Raw genomic sequence first — 23,310 nt, forward strand, 5'->3', positions numbered from 1 at the left:
AAGAACCTGAATGATTCAGATATAACCAAATTACTGGATGCAGAGTTTAAAATAACGATTGTTAGGATACTCAAAGATCTTAGAACAACAATAGATGGTCATTACGAACACCTAAATAAAGACATAGCAAATATAAAAAAGGACATTGAAATAGTAAAAAAGAATCATTCAGAAATGACAAATACAATATCATAAATGAAGACCACAATGGAAGGAATTAAAATCAGGATGGATGAAACTAAGGATCCAATCAGCAAGTTAGAGGACAAGATAAATGAAGGCACGGAAGCAGAGCAGAAAAAAGAAAAGAGACTCAAAAAGTCTGAGGAAACTCTAAGAGAGCTCTGTGACAATATGAAGAGAAATCACATCCGCATCATAGGGGTTCCTAAAGAAGAGAGAAAGAACAAGGGATAGAGACTTTGTTCAATCATATCATAGCTGAAGAATTCCCTAAATTAATGCAGGAAAACCTCTCACAAGTTCAAGAAGCACAGAGAACTCCATTAAAGAGAAACCCAAAGAAATCTACACCAAGACACATCATAATTAAAATACCAAAGCTAAGTGATAAAGAGAAAATATTAAAAGCTGCTAGAAAAAAAAGGGCTATCACCTACAAAGGAGCCCCCATATGGATCACATCCAATTTCTCAACAGAAACACTTGAGGCCAGAAGGGAATGGCAATAAATATTCAAAGTAATGCAGAACAAGAACCTACACAACCAAGACTACTTTATCCATCAAGGCTATCATTAAAAATTGAAGGAGAAATAAAAAGCTTCCCAGACAAAAAGAAAAAAGAACTCAAGGAATTCACTACAACCAAACCAATGCTTCAAGAAATGCTCAGGGGCCTGTTGTAAGCAGATCAAAGGGGAAAAAGAATATAGCAAAGGAGGAATACAGTTTTAAAGAATAAAATGGCAAGAAACAACTACATGTCAATAATAACCTTAAATGTAAATGGATTAAATGATTCAATCAAAAGACATAGGGTAACTGCATGGTTAAGAAAACAGGACCTGCACATGTGCTGTCTACAAGAGACACACCTTAAAACAAAAGATGCACATAGACTGAAGGTAAAATGATGGAAAAAAATATTTCATTCAAATGGAAATGAAAAAAATCTGGGGTAGCAATACTTATATCAGACAAAACGGACTTTAAAACAAAGGCTATAGTAAGAGATAAAGAAGGTCACTACATAAAGATAAAGGGAGCAATCCAACAGGAAGATATAACCATTATAAATATCTACGCTCCTAATATAGGAACACCCAAAAATATAAAGCAGACTTTGATGGATATAAAGGGTGAGATCAACAGCAATACTATAATAGTAGGAGATTTCAATACCCCACTAACATCACTAGATAGATCCTCAAGAAAGAAAATTAACAAAGAAACATCAGACTTAAAGGACACACTAGATCAACTGGATTTAATAGATGTCTTCAGAACCTTTCACCTTAAAGCAGCAGAATATACATTCTTTTCAAGTGCTCATAGTAACTTCTCTAGGATAGACCACGTGTGAGGGCACAAAAGCGGTCTCAACAAATTTAAGAAAATTGAAATTCTATCAAGCATTTTTTCTGATCACAGTGGCATGAAACGAGAAATCAACCACAACAGAAAAAGTGAAAAATACTCAAACATTTGGAAACTAAAAAGCATGTTTTTACATAACAAATGGGTTAACAATGAGATCAAAGAAGAGATAAAAAATTCTTAGAAATGAATGATAATGAGCATACATCAACTCAAAATTTGCCTGATCAGGCAGTGGCGCAGTGGATAGAGCGTTGGACTGGGATGCGGAGGACCCAGGTTTGAGACCCCGGGGTCGCCAGCTTGAGCGCGGGCTCATCTGGTTTGAGCAGAGCTCACCAGCTTCGACCCAAGGTCGCTGGCTCGAGCAAGGGGTTACTCAGTCTGCTGAAGGACCATGGCCAAGACACATATGAAAAAGCAATCAATGAACAACTAAAGTGTTGCAAGGAAAAAAACTGATGATTGATGCTTCTCATCTCTCTTCGTTCCTGTCTGTCCCTATCTATCCCTCTCTGTGACTCTGTCTCTGTAAAAAAAAAAATAAAAATAAAATTTATGGGACACAGCAAAATCAGTACTGAGAGGGAAGTTCATAGCATTACAGGCATACCTTAAGAAGCTAGAAAAAGCTCAAATAAACGACTTGACCCAGCATCTTAAAGAACTAGAAAAAGAACAGCAAGTAAAGCCCAGAGGAAGTAGAAGGAAGGAAATAATAAAGATTAGAGTGGAAATAAATGACATAGAGGCTAAAGAAACAATACAGAGAATCAATGAAACCAGGAGCTGGTTCTTTGAAAAGGTAAACAAGATTGATTTACCTTTAACCAGACTCACCAAGAAAAAAAGAGAGAGGACTCGAATAAATAAAATTAGAAATGAGAGTGGAGAAATAACAACTGATACAACAGAAATACAAAATATTATAAGAAAATACTATGAAGAACTGTATGCCAAAAAATTAGACAACCTAGATGAAATGGACAAATTCCTTGAAACATATAATCTTCCAAAAATTAATCTGGAAGAATCAGAAACATAAACAGACCGATTACAACAAATGAGATCAAAACAGTTATCAAAAAACTCCCAACAAAGAAAAGTCCTGGGCTTGATGGCTTCACAAGTGTATTCTACCAAATATTCAAAGAAGAACTATCTCCTATTTTTCTCAAGCTATTTCAAAAAGTTCTAGAGGAAAGAAGACTTCCCAGCTCCTTTTATGAAGTGAGTGTAGCTCTGATTCCAAAACCATGCAGAAACAACACAAAGAAAGAAAATTATAGGCCAATATCCCTAATGAATTTGGATGCTAAAATCCTCAACAATATATTAGCAAACGAGCTCCAGCAATATATGAAGAAAAATCATACATCATGATCAAGTGGGATTTATTCTGGGGAGGCAAGGCTGATACAACATTAGCAAATCAATTAATGTGATTCATCACATAAACAAAAGGAAGGAGAAAAACCACATGATAATTTCAATAGATGCAGAGAAAGCATTTGATAAAATCCAGCACCCATTTATGATCAAAACTCTCAGTAAAGTGGGAATACAGGAAACATACCTCAAAATGATAAAGGCCATCTATGACAAATCTACAGCCAACATCATACTCAATGGGAAAAATTAAAAGCCTTTAAGATTAGAAACATGGCAGGGGTGACCCCATTCACCACTCTTAACATAGTTCTGGAAGTCCTAGCCACAGCAATCAGACAAGAAGAAGAAATAAAAGGCATCCAAATTGGAAAAGAAGAAGTAAAACTATCATTATTTGCAGAGGATATGATATAGTATATAGAAAACCCTAAAGTCTCAGTCAAAAAACTACTAGGCCTGATAAATGAATTCAGCAAGGTGGCAGGATATAAAATTAATACTCAGAAATCAGAGGCATTTTTATACACCAAGAATGAACTGTCAGAAAGAGAAATTAAGGAAACAATCCCCTTCACTATTGCAACAACAACAACAAAAAAGTACCTAGGAGTAAATTTAACCAAGGAGATTAAAGACTTGTACTCAGAATATTATAAAACATTGATAAAAGAAATCAAGGAAGATAAAAACAAGTGGAAGCATATACTGTGCTCATGGTTAGGAAGAATAAACATCATTAAAATGTCTGTATTACCCAAAGCAATTTATAAATTCAATGCAATACCAATGACATACTTCAAAGATATAGAACACATATTCTAAAATTTATATGGAACCAAAAAGAACATAAATAGCCTCAGCAATCGTGTAAAGGAAGAATAAAGTGGGAGGTATCTCACTTTCGAATATCAAGTTATACTACAAGACCATTGTTCTTAAAACAGCTTGGTACTGGCATAAGAACAGGCATACTGATCAATGGAACAGAACAGAGAACCCAGAAATAAACCCACAGCTCTATGGACAACTGATATTTGACAAAGGAAGAAAGAGTATACGACGGATTAAAGACAGTCTCTTCAACAAATGGTGTTGGAAAAATTGGACATCTACCTGCAGAAAAAATGAAACTAGACCACCAACTTACACCATTCACAAAAGTAAATTCAAAATGGCTAAAAGACTTAAATGTAAGCCATGAAACCATAAGCATCTTAGAAGAAAGCATAGGCAGTAAGCTCTCTGACATCTCTCGCAGCAGTAGATTTACTGATTTATCTCCACGGGCAAATGAAATAAAAGACAGGATAAACAAATGAGACTATATCAAAATAACAAGCTTTTGCACAACTAAAGACAATAAGAACAGGATAAAAAGTCAAACTACACAATGGGAAAACATATTCGACAATACGTCTGATCAGGGGTTAATAACCAAAATTTATAAAGAACTTGTAAAACTCAACACCAGGAAGATAAATAATCCAATCAAAAAATGGGCAAAAGAAATGAATAGACAATTCTCCAAAGAGGACATACAGATGGCCCATAAGCATATAAAAAATGCTCAACATCACTAATCATTAGAAAAATGCAAATTAAAACCACAATGAGATATCACCTCACATCTGTCAGGATGGGGCTCATCAACAAAAGAACAAATAAGTGCTGGCGAGGATGTGGAGAAAAGAGAACCCTCCTGCACTGCTGATGGGAATGCAGAATGGTGCAGCCTCTGTGGAAAACAGTATGGAGATTCCTCAAAAAATTAAATTTGAACTTCCTTTGACCCAGCTATCCCACTTTTAGGAATATACTTCAAGAGCACCATAGCACTGTTTGAAAAGAAGAAATGCACCCCCATGGATTTTTTTTTTTTTTCTGAAGCTGGAAACAGGGAGAGACAGTCAGACAGACTCCCGCATGCGCCCAACCGGGATCCACCCGGCACGCCCACCAGGGGCGACACTCTGCCCACCAGGGGGCGATGCTCTGCCCCTCCGGGGCGTCACTCTGCCACGACCAGAGCCACTTTAGCGCCTGGGGCAGAGGCCAAGGAGCCATCCCCAGCACCCAGGCCATCTTTGCTCCAGTGGAGCCTTGGCTGCAGGAGGGGAAGAGAGAGACAGAGAGGAAGAAGGGGGCCGGGGTGGAGAAGCAAATGGGCGCTTCTCCTATGTGCCCTGGCCGGGAATCGAACCCGGGTCCCCCGCACACCAGGCTGACGCTCTACCGCTGAGCCAACCGGCCAGGGCACACCCCCATGTTTATGGCAGCATTGTTCACAATAGCAAAGATCTGGAAACAGCCCAAGTATCTGTCAGTGTACAAGTGGATTAAAAAACTTTGGAAGATTTTTTATAAGGATTTTTATTTCCTTTGTTGCAATTGATCTGCCCAGGTTTTCTGATTCTTCCATTTACAGTTTTAGAAGATTGTATGTTTCTAGGACTTTATCCATTTCACCCAGGTTGTCGAATATTTTGGCATATAGTTCTTCACAGAATTTTCTTAAAATCCTCTGTAATTTTGTGATGTCATTTGTTTCTTCTCTTTTTTTCTAATTTTATTTATTTGGGTCTTCTCTCTTTTTTTCTTGATGAGTCTGGTTAAAGATTCATCAATATTATTTACCTTTTCAAAAAAAATTCAACTCTTGGTTTCATTGTTCTTTTGTATTATTTCTTTAGCTTCTACGCCATTTATTTCTGCTCTGATCTTTATTCTTTCCTTCCTTCTGCCTCCTCTGGGCTTTGTTCATTGTTCTTTCTCTGGTTCTTTTAGGTGCAGGACTTTATTGTTTATTTGAGCTTTTTCTTGCTTGTTGAGGTATGCCTGTAATGCCATGAACTTCCCTCTTAGGACTGTTTTTACTGTGTCCCATAGATTTGGAGATAGTGTATGTTCATTTTCATTTGTTCCGAGGAGATCTTTGATTTCTTCCTTGATATCATTGTTATTCTATTTGTCATTTAATAACATGCTAATTAGTCTCCAAATGTTTGAATATTTTTCAGTTTTTACATTGTAGTTGATTTCTAGTTTCATGCCATTGTGGTCAGAGAAGATACTTGATATGATTTCAATCCTCTTTAATTTATTGAGTCTTATTTTGTGTCGTAACATGGTCTATCCTAGAAAAGCTACCATGTACACTTGAAAAGCATGTATATTCTGATGCTTATGGGTGAAATGTTTTGAAGATATCAAATAAATCCAGTTGATCTAGTGTGTCATTTAAGGCAACTGTTCCTTTGTTCATTTTCTGTCTGGAGGATCTGTCCATTGATGTTAGTGGAGTATTAAAATCCATTACTATTATAGTATTGTTTTTGATCTCCCCTTTTATGTCCATCAAAATCTGCTTTATATATTTAAGTGCTCCTATACTGGGTGCATAAATTTTTACAATGGTTATATCCTTTTGTTGGATTGCTTCCTTTATCATTATGTAGTGACCTTCCTTGTCCCTTACAAAAGCCTTTGTTTTATAGACTGTTTTGTCAGATATAAGTATTGTAAAAACCCCCCCCCCATTTTTTTTTTTCATTTCCAGCTACATGGAATATTTTTTTCCATCCCTTCACTTTCAGTCTATTTGTATCTTTTGCTCTAAGGTGGGTCTCTTATAGACAGCATGTACAGTGTGTCCATAAAGTCATGGTGCACTTTTGACTGGTCACAGGAAAGCAACAAAAGAAAAAGATGATAGAAATGTGAAATCTGCACCAAATAAAAAGAAAACCCTCCCAGTTTCTGTAGGATGATGTGGCAATATGTGCACATGTGCAGATGATGACGTAACACCATGTATACAGAGGAGCAGCCCATGGCCATGCCAATTGAGATGTGGACGGTACAGAGGAAAGTTCAGTGTGTTCTGTGGCTTGCTAAATTTGAATCTGTGACCAAAGTGCAACGTGAATATCAGCGCATTTATAATGAAGCGCTACCACATAGGAATAACATTACTCGGTGGGATAAGCAGTTGAAAGAAACCAGCAGTTTGGTGGAGAAATCCCATTCTGGTAGGCCATCAGTCAGTGACAAGTCTGTAGAGGCTATATGGGATAGCTACCTAAGGAGCCCTAAAAAATCTGTGCATGAGCCCACATCGAACTGCACTGACTAGGTATGAAACTAGGAGAGTTTTCCTTTTATTTGGTGCAGATTTCACATTTCTGTTGTCTTTTGTTGCTTTCCTGTGACCGGTCAAAAGTGCACCATGACTTTACGAACACACTGTATATGGATTATATTTTCTTACCTTTTTAGCTACCCTATTAAATTGGAACATTTAATCCAGTTTTCTCTAAGGTTATTATTTATATGTATTTATGTATTGCTTTAAAACTATAGTCTCTTTTTTCTTGACTTCTTTTTTATTTTTCTGTTTTTATGGCAGTCCCTTTCACATTTCTTCCAATACTGTTTTGGTGGTAATGGACTCCTTTCATCTTTTGTTGTTGTTTGTTTTCGTCTGAGGAACTCTTTATTTCTCCTTCAATTTTAAATAATATCCTTGCTGGGTAGAGTAATCTTGGTTGTAGGTGATTGTTTTGAATAACTTTGAATATTTTCTGCCAATTCCTTCTGGCCTGAAGTGTTTCTGTTCAGAAGTCAGATGACAGCCTTATGGGGGCTCCTTTTTAGGTAATTAATTTTCTGTCTCTTGCAGCTTTCAGTATTTTTTTTTGTCTCTTTGACATTTCATTTATTTGTTTTTTAAAAGATTTTGTTTATTGATTTTTTTTGGGGGGGGAGCAGGAAGCATCAATTCATAGTAGGTATTTCTCTGTGCTTTGACTAGGCAAATTGTTAAATTCTATCCTAAAATCCTTGAGCATCCTAATAACCATTGTTTTAAACTCTGCATCTGGTAATTTGGTTGCTTCCATTTCATTTACTTCTTTTTCTGGGGATTTTTCTTGTTGATTGATTGGGGTCATATTTATTTGTCTCCCTATTTTGTCTGTGTGTTAGGTAGCTCTGTCTGACTCCCAAATTTGTTCTGATGTCTTTACAAGGAAGGTGGGCTCAATGGTACTAACCTCCAGGCCACCTGAACTCCTTGCTCTACGAATGTTTTTTGAGAGTTATATTTACCCTTCGTTATATGTGAGTCTTGAATGCTGTTGGCCCTATCTGGGGTGGTCTGCCTTTGTTGTTATTTTCCTTACTTTCTACTTCTCTTCTTTTTCTTTCCACCTAATTTACCACCCAAATATTTACCTGTGTGTAGGAGGTTTCATCATCTATCGTACAAAAATATTGTCATACCACATCCATTTATCTGCAATGTGTTTTTCATACTGAATTCTAAATCATGGGGTATTTCATTTTTCTAGTTTAATATGTATACACCTAAGCCATTCTTTTGTAAGTATAGTATGAAAATAGAATAATTTATTCATCTATTTCTATTTGATAGGCATTCAAGTTATTTTTACACTTTTGCCTCTGAAATGTTATGGTGACTTATTACTTTAACTTTGATACTCCTGATGACTATTAAGTTTGAATGAAATTTAATTATCTTTTGGTAATACAACCTATAGTACCTGTAGGTACTAAATTTTTTCAGAACAAGCAGGCATATATGTATATAATAGAGCAAATGTTTGATGAACCAGTACTATTCTAAGTACATGTGGTGCTGTATGATCTTTTCTTTCTCTCATCCTTTCATTCTCTCTTCCTTTTTTTTCTTTTCTTTCCCCTCCTCCCTTTTTTTTCTTTTGAATGTAGTTTGTGGCCCACTAAGTTGAGGACCCACAAAATGATCTCCACCCATACTGAAAGAAGAGTCACTGTGTGGAAAACTCAGGGATCCACTCTCCATTTAACTACCCCTCCCCTGTTTCATCTCTCACCTACTCTGTCAACTAGGACAGTTAATGAGCCTTGGAGCTCAGATGTTTTAGGGACGTAGATAGAGCAGAAAGTTTGAAACATGAACCTGAGTTTAAATTCTTGCTTGATAATTGACTAACCCATCAGACTATATGTAAATTACTCAACCTTTTGGGTTTCCCCATCTCAAAAAAGGAGATAAGAATAGTACTTCCATCAGAGTGGTGGTGAGGGTCAAGTCTATACACATGAGACACGTATCACAATACCTGCCCCATAGTAAGGGCTTATATATTACCTATTACTCTTTTTAAAATGGGGGTCTTACTTCCTCAAGTCATGAGGCTGGACCTTGGATGTTCAATTTTCAAGACTAAGATAAATGATTCTATCTTTAAAGATAAGAGAACAGTTACAGAACAGGAATGTAGCACTGGAAAGGGCCTGTTCTTCAGTAGTAGGCTCTTCTAGTAGTAACTCATTTGCAGTAAGAATTTTACTCTTAGGGTCTCTTACCAATCAATTTTGCTGACCAATCCGAAAATGGTTGAGTCTGAGGAAGACATTTGAAAGGGGCCATTTCTTTTCAGCTAGTTAAAGGAAAAAAAAGACATAGGTGTACAAGGGTATCTGATCAGTTTAATCATTCTTCAACACTCTGGTACTCCTAAGTTTGTTACTGTTTCATAAAGAGAATATAGGATAGATTCAATACAAATTTCTTAAAAATAAAAATAAAAAATGGAATATAAGATAGCTTAGAAATGTTATCAGTGTGTCTATAAGCCCATGTAAAAATATTTAGTCTGAGTAGATTGAGCATAATATTGTATAGTTCATACAGTAGAATCAATAATGAAAAGTATAGTGTCTCCTGAACCATGTAAGTGTACTTCAGTGTTAATATCTAATTCCCTGAAATACTCTGGGTCAAAGCCTGTCACAGGTTGAGTTTTCCAGGATGCAGATGGAGTCTAATGTACAGAAAGTTTATTTGGGAATATCCTTGGGATCAATACCTGTGGAAGGGTGGGGAATGACACTGGAGTGGGCATAAGGACAACTTGAGATATGATGCAGGCCCAAAGACAGCCTTGGCCAGCCCATAGGGAGCTCTAGAACTGGAATGACCTTTCAGTGTTGTCCTGAGTTGGGCCATAATGGCATGGTCTTTATCCCTGTGAGTTGGTTTAAAAAGAAGTATGACCTTGGACAATATAGTTCTTTCCGGTTGAGACAGCTCTGTAGCTGAGGCAGTCCCTGAGGAGGATTCCCAGCAGCTAGGCCATAGAGCCTTTCCTCAAGAGGTTTCTGCATGGTATATCACAGTTTGGCAACCAACTATTCTTGATGCCCTTGTTATTTTGGGTATCAACTGGAATCCTGGCAGTGTGGCACAGTCTCCTTCCCACCCCAGCTCCTCAGTTATTGTCTAATCTTACACCTGTGGCAGGGAACTGATAGGGGCATGGTCATGACAGAAGAGGCCATGGAGGAGTTAGACCGGATGTGTAGGTCCCTGAGGCCCAGTTGGACAAAGAAAACCTCTCACTTAGAACACTGGGGATCACCAACAGTGGAGGAGTCTTCCATAGTCAAAAAGTCACAAATGGGACTTTAGGACAAGATCCACCTGGTTGTGAAAATCACACAGCCCTAAGTGTGATATGAAAAGATTCAGGTTCTCTTAAGAACAAGGAATGGTGGGCTGAGCTCTTGTGTACAGGGCAAGGGTTGGGCAACTGTATGCTTCTTTTATTGTATGAGTTGGTCAGGCTGGTTCTGCCTGAAGTTCCAGAGATGCAGTGGACAGCCACCACTTAAAAACTGGATGACTTTACTCCTGGGCTGAAAGTTATCTTCAATAGGATCTCATCCCTGAACTCGGGATATTACTGAGAAATGAAACAAGACTTCTCAGTAAATCTAAGCAGGCCTAGGTGCTAGATTCAACATCAATTCTGTTTGCATCAGCCTAAATGGACAGGATAGGAGGTAGGGGTGGGGATTTGGGACACCTTCCCAGTGTAGCTTGATTAAATGAAGTACATGAGGTGAACAGGTAGGGGCCAAAAAAGAGAAACAGGACCATAAGTGTCAGCCAACCAGAGGCAGAGTAGGAGGGTGGTCTGTTACACCAGACATGGGATTAGAAGGGCGGGGCATCAGGGAGTTCCATCAGGTGTTCTCTCCAAAATGAAGCACAGTAGTAGAGAATCCTGAAGTTAATATTATTCAGCAATCGGATGGAGCTGGTCAGCAGGTTTTAACCAACCCTTCAGTCCTGCTCAGGAGTCACTATACCAGTGAGGTTACATCAGGAAATATAGAGGTACAGTACACTCAAATGAATCAGGGATATGGATTTAATGAAAGGACTATTAACAGAGGAGTGGGTAAGGTTTAGGGAACCAGTTAGGGCAGTGGAGCACTCAGGAACTAGGAAGAGTGGGAAGGCTTTACCATCCCTAGGTCTGGGGAAGCAGAGGTGGATGGGTGGTAATACTGAAGCCCAGTGGAGGAGCTGAAACAATGGCAGGAGGTAGAGGAGTGTAGCCACTGCCAAACCATGGCCAGGCAAGGAGGGAATAGGGGAAGGGATAGTGGAATCAATACCCTGATCTCTTGCTGCTTCCCATTGACTGGACCCACCTAGAAGCCAGAGAATAAGGAAGTTCAAGAAATGCAATCCATGGAAGTTGGCTTCTCAGAGCATAAAGCTCAGTGATAAAAGCAGAGGAGAAACTAGACCTTAAGAGGCAAATGGAAAATGATAAATAACAGTCTCTTACCAAAATAAAAACTTGGGCTCAGATGAACAAAACCCACAGCCAAGATATAAGGCCACATCCAGACTAACAGCTCCTGGCTTGGTCTGCTGGATGTCAGGACTGGTCCCCTGGACTCAGGGCTCCCCTACCTATGATGTTTATGTTATCTCAGCTAATATAACTGGGGTCCAACAACAAACAAGCAAAATTTACAAATAGGATGTTGGTTGTAGCTAGCCCAGCTTTGATTAGCCCTGCTGCCCTTTAGTGAGAAGTTTTCCTACATGAGTGAGTTCAAGTTGTCACCCACCATGACTGTTGACTGTGGCCTGTAGCCTGGATTCTCAAGAGCATCCTTGGCCAGACCTCTGCCTGGCCCCCACAGTAGCCCTTGGTGAGCCATTGGGGTTGTAATTTAACTCTAACACTATTACGTGACTATCTATGGTCTCAGCATGTTGCCCTGGCACTGTCACAGCCCAGAGACCCCATTTCCATTCTATTGTGCTTGCTCACAGATGGTAGCTGTAAAACTGGCAAAATAGGTCCTACTGTTTAGAGCCAGTCTGGTTAATCTCAGAAGTCACATTTAAAAAACAAGAAACACTAAATCAATTCTCATATAAACTTTATAAGTTGCACTGGGTGACCGGCATCTTATCTGTGGATGTTACTGAGAAAAATTGGAAGTGGCTTCATTTTATGAGAACTAAACTGCAAAAACATTAGCAAATGGCTCTGAAGCTCTAGTGTCACAACAGGATGCTATACAACTTTGGCAATGGGGGACAGAAAGCAGTGGGGTGCACCTTGGGATACATCTTTGGGCACCCCGCTTGTTGAGATTTCCTTTTGGTGTTTAGAGGGTAGAATACCCTGTAACATTTTATTGTCTAAACAACTTTGTGATAATGTGGCATTCCCAATTTATAGATAAGAATCTGAGACTCAAAAGCATTCATAAAGGTAAGGATTATAGAGTTAGGAGCTAGTGTCAACACTTTAGTAAGCAGTTATTTCTAATAATTGAGGTTAATTTATTTTAACAGTTGAAATAAAAGATAATTAATCATCCTCACTAGGTTTAAAAAATAACTGGTAAACACATACTGATTAACATAAAGCAATAACCTAGTAAGAAATGATCCTGCTGCAAGCCCACTTTGATTTAAAGCATTGGATGATATGTATTTGAATTGTATGTGTAAGTCTATCACTAAAGCTCAGAAAAAGTCCATGTCCCTTGAAAATTTTATTTGCACTGTAATGTAGTTTTAAGGAAAGGTTTCTTGCTTAGCAGCTATACCTTTGTTTTAGCGATACTTGCACAGATCACAACTCTATTGAAGATTTTTCTGGGGCACAGAAAAGCAATTGTGAAATTTTGTCATTACAGTAAAGACACAAATGTATGAGAATATAAACAAGTCTCCTGGCTTGACATATAAGCTCTTCCTTATGTCATCAGAATGCTCTTAATTATCTTGACAAGTAGTTGTGAATTATCTTTTCAAAATTAATTTTAATTTGATTTACTGAAATGTAACTTTTTATGATTTTATCAACTTAATTTGATTATTTCTAAGATCATGTCAACCTATTAAAGAAAGAAAATTCAATATAGCCACAATTTTAATTTCATACACATTACTGGACTTTTCTACAAATTCATAGATATTTCCTGCAGAAATGTCCTTTTTTGAGTGAGTGGAGAAGAATAGTAGGGTGAGATCACTAACATGACTCTATCAGCCTTACATTTGGGAAGAATAAAAATAACCTTGTTTTAGTGAAGCGTGGAATTTAATTGGCTCCTGATCTTTTTCCCTCATGCATCTGGTGGCCAATACTACAGTAGAAAATTTCAAGCTAGAAGGAGACATAATCCAATTAAATTTCCTTTTAAAAATGTCAAAGCAAATAAATCCAGGGCCCATGAGCTCACTCAGAGCTTTGTTATTCTCATGGGCAGCTGCTATTTACTGGGTTTTCATCCAGTGCCATCTTTGCTTCCCATTTCAAGGGTGTGTGATTTTACAGATTGGCAGCTACATTTTTTTTAACCATTGATGAACAAATAATCTATTGCCAACTTGTCTGACATCTTCAGTAGCTCCAGTCACAGCCAGCTTGGAAGATGTCATGGGGTCCTCTTACAGACAATGATGATTTCCAGCCATTTTAGAGTCATAATTTGGCATTGTGGTTGAATTTCACTCTGTACTTCATAATTCTTTCTTCTTCAATAAAATGCTATGTAGCATATATTCTTTATGCTTCAGATTAAATTGATATTTTTTAAATTTGGGCACTGTCTCTTGAGTTATCTGGAAGTCACATTGGAAACTCTAGATCCATTCACAATTTGTCATAAAGTTGCTTTGTTTCAAGCTATACTGTGACTTTCATAGACATTTTATTAGTTTTGATAAATACACAATTGAATAATGCCTTTGTTTGACTTTCCCTAGAAACTAACTTGGAAAAAAGGACTGCAGTATAAATATCTTTTGGGGGAAAGTGAAAAGAGCACTTATAAAGAAGTGGGGAAGTGAGAAATGGGGAAAAAGGAGCTTATAGGGCATATTATGATAACTGTAACAAATGTGGATGACTAGATCTTAATGCCCCTGAGAAACACAAGGATCCAATGGCCAACAGGTACCTCAGAGTTATCCTACTCAAAGTGCAGGGGACCGTTCACCATCCATCACCTCCCATCAGTCGCTGTTTGAGGGCTACTCGAGAAGTTGAGGGAAATAATTCACAAGCATTTGTGGCATGCCAAAGGGGCAGCCAAAGTGGGCCTAAGAGTCCAAAGAAAAGCACTTAGGCAAAGAAATGCAGGTGCTAGTGGTTGGAAGTCAAGCTGGTGTGAGCCAAGTAGAGAGGGTGAGGGAATCAGGAACAGCACTAGCAGAGCCTGCTATGCAAAGATATTTAAGATTCCAGCATGTACTGTCAGGAGGGCCACTTTACAGAACACAAGCAAAGTCATCCTTATTTTGAAGGAGAGGGATAGGCTGCTGTGGATGAGCTCTCCTGTCATAAAATTACCATGCAATTAAGTCTAGTTGAAATTTACATGTGCTTCTGGGAATACAATATAATCTGGTCTTTTTGCATTTTGTAGTAAAATGAAGAAAAGGTCATTGAAGACAAAGACTATTTTGTCTTCCAAAATTTCCCAGATTGTTATCAATATTTTATAATGTTTGGAACATTTGCAGATTTATTAGGACAATTAAGCAGTGATAGTATGAGGGTTTTTCATATCACCAAAGATCTATTTATTTTATAGAGAGATTGGCCATATGATTCCTTTAGATGGACCCAATCACAGGCAAAAATTATAAAGAGATATTTTTTGCCTCTACTTTATTGATTCCTCCCCCCAAGTTTCTTAAGTCTTACCTCCTGCTTTCTACCTTCGTTTGGATCCCAATTTGATTCATGTTAGTTCATTTAAACTAGTAATAGGAAATCTCCCTAAAATTGGAGGTTGGCTACAATTCTGGTAGCAATTCCAGTGTGTGGGTTTTTCCCCTTACCAAGCAATTCTTTTTACACCAGCTGGGTGTCCTATAATTCAACTCAATTCTGACAGTATCTATCCAGAGATAGCCTCAGATCCCACAGATTAATGGCTCAGCCCTGCAAGACTACCTCCCCACTTGAGACATCATTTGCCTGTTTAGGTTGTCACCCATGCTTCTGACCAACTGGCTGTGGGTTAGAAGTTCCCACGCCCACTCCTTGGGTTTAATTTGCTAGAGTGGCTCATATAACTCACAGAAACATTTTACTTACTAGATTACTGGTTTGGAACAGGCAGATAGAAAAGATACATAGAAAAAGGTGTGGGAAGGGGCAAGGAACTTTCATAGCCTCTCCAGGAAGGCCACTTTCCCCAAATCTCCACGTGTTCACCAACCCACAAGTTTGGAGGTTACTGCAATAATAGGACTTCAACACATCTTTTCCATAAGAGGACACAATTCAACTCATAACACTACTCCCTTCTTTTATGATAATTTCAAACTAGTCACCTTCCAGGTATTGTACATTCTAATGTAGCAAAATCTTTCAGATGTGGTTCTTATTCATCCCAGCTTCAGCTGTCTTGGTTTTGACACAGTCATCTTTCCACAAGATTATTGCAGTAACCTCCAAAGTGATTTTCCTCTTTCATTAAATTCTTCATACATTCAGCTAGTTCTATAATTAATTTCTTTTTTTATTAGAGAGAGAAAGAGACAGGGACAGAAAGGGAGAGAGATGAGAAGCATCAACTCATAGTTGCAGCACCTTAGTTGTTCATTGATTGCTTTCTCATTTGCCTTGACCGAGGGGCTGCAGCCGAGCCAGTGACCCCTTGCTCAAGCCAGCAACCTGGCGCTCAAGCCAGTGACCTTGCACTCAAGCCAGTGACCTTGGGCTTCAAGCCAATGACCTTTTGGCTCAAGCCAGTGACCATGGGATTCTGTCTATTATCCCACGCTCAAGCCGGTGACCCTGCACTCAAGCTGGTGAGACTGTGCTCAAGTTGGATGAGCCTGTGCTCAAGCCAGTGACCTCAGAGTTTCTAATCTGGATCCTCAGCATCCCAGGCCAATGCTCTATCCACTGGGCCACCACCTGGTCACACTGTAATTAATTTCTAATCAGATTTCGCTAGCTAAGACCCACCAGTGACTTTCCTTATCCACAACATAAAGTATGAACTAGCACAGAAAGCCCCTAGTTTGGCCCTCTTTTTCTTCCAACTACCTTTTTTTCCTCCTTGTCCTATGTGCCCCAAACCATACCAGGCTACTTACATTTTCTCAAAAATCGATTTTTAGGTCTCCAGCCTTTTGCTTATGCTGTTCCCTATGCCTGGAGCAACTTTCATCACTTTAATCCCCTGCTGAACTGATCCTCATTCCATAAGGCCCAAGTGAAATATCACTTAGGTTGCTTCCAAAATCCCATCACATAGAATTATTGAGCCCTCACTTGTGTTTCTGTGATTTTGGATACTAATTTAGCTTTAGGCAACATATAGCATCTTGTATAAAACAATCTTGAAAATAGAAATATAAGCAGCCACAGTTATGGGCTTTTTTACTTTTGTTGATATTAATATGAATTGATCATTGCAGCATAAATAAAAAACATGCATGTGCATATGATTTACCGTATATCCCCATGTATAAGACGCACCCCTTTTAGAAAAATTTGGGGTCTAAAAACTGGGTGCATCTTATATAGTGGTTGTAGATTTTTTACTTGCATTTCCCACTTTTATGCGCTGATGAAGAGTTGTATGAATTTTATGATGAATATATTTGAGTTCAATAACTTTATGTAATTTTTTTTCCAAATTTCGGGCCCCAAAATTAAGATCTAACTTATACATGAGAGCATCTTATACATGGAGAAATATGGTATATACACAAGATTTTTTTAAATCTCTTTGACATATTTATTATATAATTTTATTGCAACCTGCTTCATCAAATTAATTCTTAAAACACTCTAGGTGAAGGTTTTTATTTTCTGAATTTAGCAAACATATATATATATATATCTATACATACACATATATTATATACACTGTATTAAGTATATTATATATTATATATTAAGTATATGTGTGTATATATTTATACTACATATATATGAGGTATATAAAAGTAGCTTATCCCCAAGAGCATACTGTGAATGATCCAGTGCTCTTTCCATTGTTAGATTGAAGAAACAGTAACCAAGCTGCCAGTAATAGCTAGCAGTTTAGATTTTGAAAAACTGAGCTCTTAATAAAGCATAGAAGGAACTATCATTGTAATAATACTGCATAAGGAAGAGCTCCCCCCCCACACACAGTAAATTTCAGTGGCTCACAACAAGACGTTTCTTTTTCTTCTTCATGGACTTGTAGGTCAGCTAAGTTTGGCTCCAGCTCAGCTTGCTCCAACTGTGTCATTATGACAAGCAGGCCTCATGGGCCATGCTCTTCTCATGGGTATGGCAGAGGCGCAGAAGGCCAAGTCAAGTCATGCCAGCATGTTAGAGCCTCTGTTTTGTACATCTGCTAACATTGTATTGGCCAAAGCCAGTCAGGTAGCCTCGCCCATATCAAAGGGACAAGAAAGTCAACTCCATGGAAGGTGCTACAAAGTCACATCTCAGAAACAATGGGTGTATAATTCTAATGCAGGAAGGGATGAACAATTGAGCACAAGAATCCAATGTACCACAAAGTCCTCATGATCCTGTAGAAATGTCTGCTTTGAAAATAAACTGTTTGCCAAGAGCTTACATAATAAGAAACAATTTACTGTTGCATTTATAAAACTACACTTAGAAATGTGGTTTTAATTATATCCATTTTTTTTTCCCCTAGAGATGTGAAGATGTGTGGACTGGGATGCCATCACCTATTCCTTCAAAATATATTAACTATTTTAAATTTTTAGAGGATGTGTATGGCTTAGAGGCAGAGTAACCATGCCGATTTTGTTCAACAGCCTTTGATTTCCTGCTCAACTTTTGCCAAGTTTATTTCAATGGAAATAATTTCATTAAAAACAAGAAGGAAACAAACAAGTTTCATATTGAATTCCATTGACTATAACTAATCTCTTTTTGTCATTTTAGTTTTTCAGAACATCATATTATATTGCTGATGACTAGCACTATGGAAAATGACATTTAAAAAATCATCAAACATTTTTATTATATATATGAATTATTAATACCAAAGAATCTTATGGTAATTTTGTAACCAACATAATTTGATTTATTACAACACAAAAAGAAAATTACTTTTGACAGTTATACATGGAAATATAAAATCAAGTTATATTAGAGCAATAAGTTGTGATTCTATTAAAATTTTTTTGAAATCTTTCTCACACACATTTGTTACCTATATAATTAAACTTGGTAGCAATGCATCCTATCAAAATAATCCTTAAACCTCTAGAATGAAGATATTTATTTTCTGAAATTATCAAAGCTGTGAGAAGAAAAGGACTCCCCTTTCCTCCCACACACTTTCGGAGGTGCGTAAAATTTGGGAAATTAAAACATATGCAGTGTTTACATTTTAATGCCTTTTCAATATCTAAAGTTAGCTTGTTCATTTAGGAATATATGCATGTGTAGACAAAAATGTCTAAAATATTTAGGGTTGTAGTGCTTAAGATTTTAAAAGGTCTTTTTGGTTCATTTTCCACACACAGATACCACCCAACCCAGAGGTTTAAATATTCTAAGGGTACAGCATTTCCCTTCTGTATTTCTTTTTTTTTTTATAAATAAAATTTTATTTTAATGGGGTGACATCAACAAATCAGGGTACATATAGTACATATATTCAAAGAAAACATGTCCAGTTCATCTTGTCATTCAATTCTGTTGCATACATTTAACCCAAAGTCAATTGTCCTCCGTCACCCTCCATCTAGCCCTCTTTGTGCCCCTCCCCCACCCCTCCCCCTCTCCCTCCTTCCCTCCCCCCCCCCCCCCCGACCCCATAACCACCACACTCTTGTCCATGTCTCTTAGTCTCGTTTTTATGTCCCACCAATGTATGGAATCCCGCAGTTCTTGTTTTTTTCCGATTTACCCATTCCACTCCGTACAATGTTATCAAGATCCCACCATTTTGTTGTAAATGATCCGATGTCATCATCTCTTATGGCTGAATAGTATACCATGGTGTGTATGTGCCACATCTTTTTTATCCAGTCCTCCATTTTTTTTACAGTGATTAAAGCCTTTAAGCAAACTCTTGGCCAATACAGCAAGAATCCATAAAAGAGTAGCCTTCTGTATTTCTCCAGTTCTTTTTCTTTTTCTTTTTCTTTGAAGTCTCTACACCAGGGGTCCCCAAACTTTTTACACAGGGGGCCAGTTCACTGTCCCTCAGACCGTTGGAGGGCCGGACTATAAAAAAAAACTATGAACAAATTCCTATGCACACTGCACATATCTTATTTTAAAGTAAAAAAACAAAACAGGAACAAATACAATATTTAAAATAAAGAACAAGTAAATTTAAATCAACAAACTGACCAATATTTCAATGGGAACTATGGTCCTCTCACTGACCACCAATGAAATAGGTGCCCTTCCAGAAGTGCGGAGGGGCCGGATAAATGGCCTCAGGGGGCCACATGTGGCCCGCGGGCCGTAGTTTGGGGACCCCTGCTCTACACTATGAGTCTCAGCAGAACTTTTGTCATGTAGTATACGTTTGATTAACACTTATAAGCACAGACCTTGAAAATTTATTATGAGACGTTTGTCCTAATCTAACAGTGTTAGGTGCAGTCTATCATAAATCTAGTCGTCTGGTGTTCTCAGAGACAATTATGAAGAAGGGACTTTGACATTTACCTTTCAAGGACTGCTCTAAGGAAGGGAAGAGGAACTGATGATACCTCAGGGGCCTTCTATTTCATTATTCTTTTACTCCACATTTACAGCATCTTGCCTTGAAATGAACTGGCTTCTTGGCACTCACACATACCAATTTGCTTGACAACAATGGCTTTTTCAGTTTTTAAAATTGAAGTTGCCCTGGGTAGCTTGGTTGGTTATTAGAGCATCCTCCTGAAGTGAAGAGCCACTGCGCCACCTCACCCACAGGTGTTGTAAAGTACCAAAAGCTACAGAATTAATATTAATATCTTGGGAGGCTTGAAGAACATTTTATTAATTTGGGTTAAGGTGTGCAGAGAAATTGTGAGAATAGTTCCTGTGCTGTGTGATTGGCATGACCAGGATGGCCCTTGGCATTGTATTGTAAATGCAAAGGGGAGGAACATATGGATTCCCAGACATTCCACCATGCCTGTGGGGAAAAGGGTGAATGGCTAGCCAGGTGCAGGAAGAGAAAAGCCAAAATAAACCTTTTCTCATAGCAATGAGCCATTTGCGGGCATTTGTCCCCACAGAAACTACCTCTCCTATGTAAATGTGTGTGGTTAACACGTGTGACTCTAGACAGAGAGATGGCAGATAAACACTAGATAATATAGGAAAGCCTTTTAATATGTAAAGAGACATCTTTCTACCATTGTGTTGACTTGGTAATTTTGTTTTCTCCAAAATAATGTATGGTTTGCAAATTGAACGTGGTCCTATCATGTTAAAGGACATATGACTATAACCAATAGTGGTAAGGGGCTCCTAATTACAATTTTTGCTTATGTACTTCCCACTTACAAAACTATAAAAACTAAGTAGAACAAAGGGCCGGCGGGCCTGCGCACTCTCCCTCAGACCTCTGTGGGAGTTGCCGCCGCTTGGCCAAGCTAGACAATAAAGCTTTGATGTGTAATCGACAGACTTTGTTCGTGTCTTCAATGTTTCGGGTCCCTCCGGATTAGGCTTAACAGAAGTGCAGAGGATGCCGGTTTGATCCTCAGTCAGGGCATACAGGAACAGCTCGATGTTCCTCTGTCTCTCTGCTTTCTCTCTCTCTCTCTCTCTCTCTCTCTCTCTCTCTCTCTCTCTCTCTCTCTCTCTTCCTGTCTCACTAAAAGCAATAAATTTTTTAAAAATTTTAAATTGAAGTTATCAATAAACTATTTCTATATATAAACCTAAGATAATTCTGCATGTGCCTTTATTAAAATAAGCCCCATAGGACTTTTTAATAAACTAGAATACTAGAACCATTTACTCACAAAGTCTAATTTTGTCTACTTGATTTTTGTCCCAGGATTTTTTTTTTAAGACAACTGACAGTGCCAAGCTATTTTGTCACTTTAAGATTTTTCATTCCCCAGAGAACAAGCTTTTAGAAAGATGACACTTTCCTGGAACATTTCAGGCTGACATATTTGTCACTTACCTATTCAACTCTTCAGTCAGTTGTCTTTTCGTTAAGATTTTAAATATCTAGATAATTGAGCTCTTATACAGGCTTATAATATAATTTGTTTGAGAAGTAGGAGGAGAAAAGGAAAAGAAGCGAACCAATGATATGTTCCTGAATTTGTAGAATGACAACTACTTATTCTGTTGCATAAGTGTGTCTTACTTTCCTGGTTTTTCGAAGCTCAAGCCCACAATTAGCAATTAAATGGCCATTATAGGAATCGTGCTGATAAACATGATACACTGCAGCCATACAAACACTTTAAATAACTATTCCTTTTATAACTAAGTCATATACTGAAGGAGATTTATAATTCAGAGATAATATCCCCATTAGTAAAGTTTATGACCCAATAAACAGCTCCCACTAGTTAATAAATGCTAAAGCCAGGAAAACAAAGACAATTAATGTAATAGAATTTCTGTACTGCCCTCTTTTGCTGGTGGTCTCAAGGCACTGAAGGAAATGCTATCTTAGGAAAAACATTTATTCTTATTATGTAAATATCAATGAATTGTCACATAATCCATCTGGAAATCTCCCAGCACCCTACGTCCTTGGTCCCTGGTGGCCCTGAAATGCTGATGAATTCTGCTTAGGTTTCAAGCAGTAGATAACTAGTTTTCAGCACAAGTAAACTCTGTGACTCAAATATTTGGAGGAAGTGGGGAAGACATTGGCATTTCTGTGTTCTCTTCCCTCTAAAAATGAGAATTTCCAACTATTGCCGTTATTTCAAAATAATAATTTTTAAAATGTTTTGCAACCTTTGCATAAACTTAAATTTTTACCTTCCTCTTCTCTTTCCTCTGACAAAGAGAAATCCCAACTACTGTCATTGTCCCAGGATAATACTTAGATTTTTAACTCCTAACATTTTCTTATTTTAATGGAAAAACAAATGCTGCCTGTGGATGTCTGGGTGAGTTCAAAGTTAATATAGGCAAATCTTTTGTACTATAATGGAAGAATTGTTTTTTAGTATTCTTGGAACTGTGGGAATAATTGATAAAGTTATTTGAAAGCCAAATCAAGTTGTCTTTTCATAAGAAACTGACTAAAAGCTGTTGAAGTTCACATTGACTGGTTTGCTGAGTCATTTTTTTAAAGTATGGATGTTGTCAGCAGATGACTAATTTCCAGCCTTAAATTGCCTTTTTTCCCCCTTTTTAACCTAACCATTTGAACTATTGGGACCTGTTTTAAAAGTAATTGGATGAGTTTATGGATTGACTTTAGTGCTTACTAAAGTATTTAAAATTTTAGGCAATAGAAAGGAGATGAAGAACACTAACTTTCAAGTAATAGTTTAAACCTTTTTGCCTCCTTTATTCTATATATTTATTACCTTTAATCCAATTAATGTTAGACATACCATTCTCAGTCTTTGTTTTTTGTATGCTATGCTATTGGAAGTTTGGTTATTTAGGGTTATAGATGTAACTGAAAAGATGTGCACAGGAGAGCCAGCCACTGAACACCAAGAATTGCAATGGAAAAATTGGAGTCACTTTATTTTTAAGCCACCAAGGAGAATGGGAAAGTTGTCGCTCAAAAGCCTGAATGTCCCAATGGCTTACAATTGGAGGGGTTTTTTTTGTTTGTTTTTTTAATTTTTTATTATTTTTTTATTTATTCATTTTAGAGAGGAGAGGGAGAGACAGAGAGAGAGAGAGAGAGAGGAGAGACAGAGAGAGAGAAGGGGGGAGGAGCAGGAAGCATCAACTCCCATATGTGCCTTGACCAGGCAAGCCCAGGGTTTCAAACCAGCGACCTCAGCATTTCCAGGTCGATGCTTTATCCACTGTGCCACCACAGGTCAGGCAATTGGAGGGTTTTAAGGAGTTAAAAGGAATAA

The 23,310-nt window shown here is 37.8% G+C and overlaps 1 protein-coding gene across 2 annotated transcripts in view; it reads left to right on the forward strand.

Annotated features, from left to right (window-relative positions):
* Positions 1-18,122, forward strand: part of EFHC2 (EF-hand domain containing 2) — a 255,364-nt gene extending 237,242 nt beyond the window's left edge. For both annotated transcript variants that reach the window (XM_066356706.1, XM_066356705.1), the window contains exon 15: positions 17,964-18,122. In XM_066356706.1, the coding sequence (XP_066212803.1) occupies positions 17,964-18,065 (102 nt within the window). In that variant the 3' untranslated portion in view covers positions 18,066-18,122. The remainder of the gene's footprint in view (positions 1-17,963) is intronic.
* The last annotated feature ends 5,188 nt before the right edge of the window (positions 18,123-23,310 follow it).

Source organism: Saccopteryx leptura, chromosome X, assembly GCF_036850995.1.
Source record: "Saccopteryx leptura isolate mSacLep1 chromosome X, mSacLep1_pri_phased_curated, whole genome shotgun sequence".
Lineage (NCBI taxonomy): Eukaryota > Metazoa > Chordata > Mammalia > Chiroptera > Emballonuridae > Saccopteryx > Saccopteryx leptura.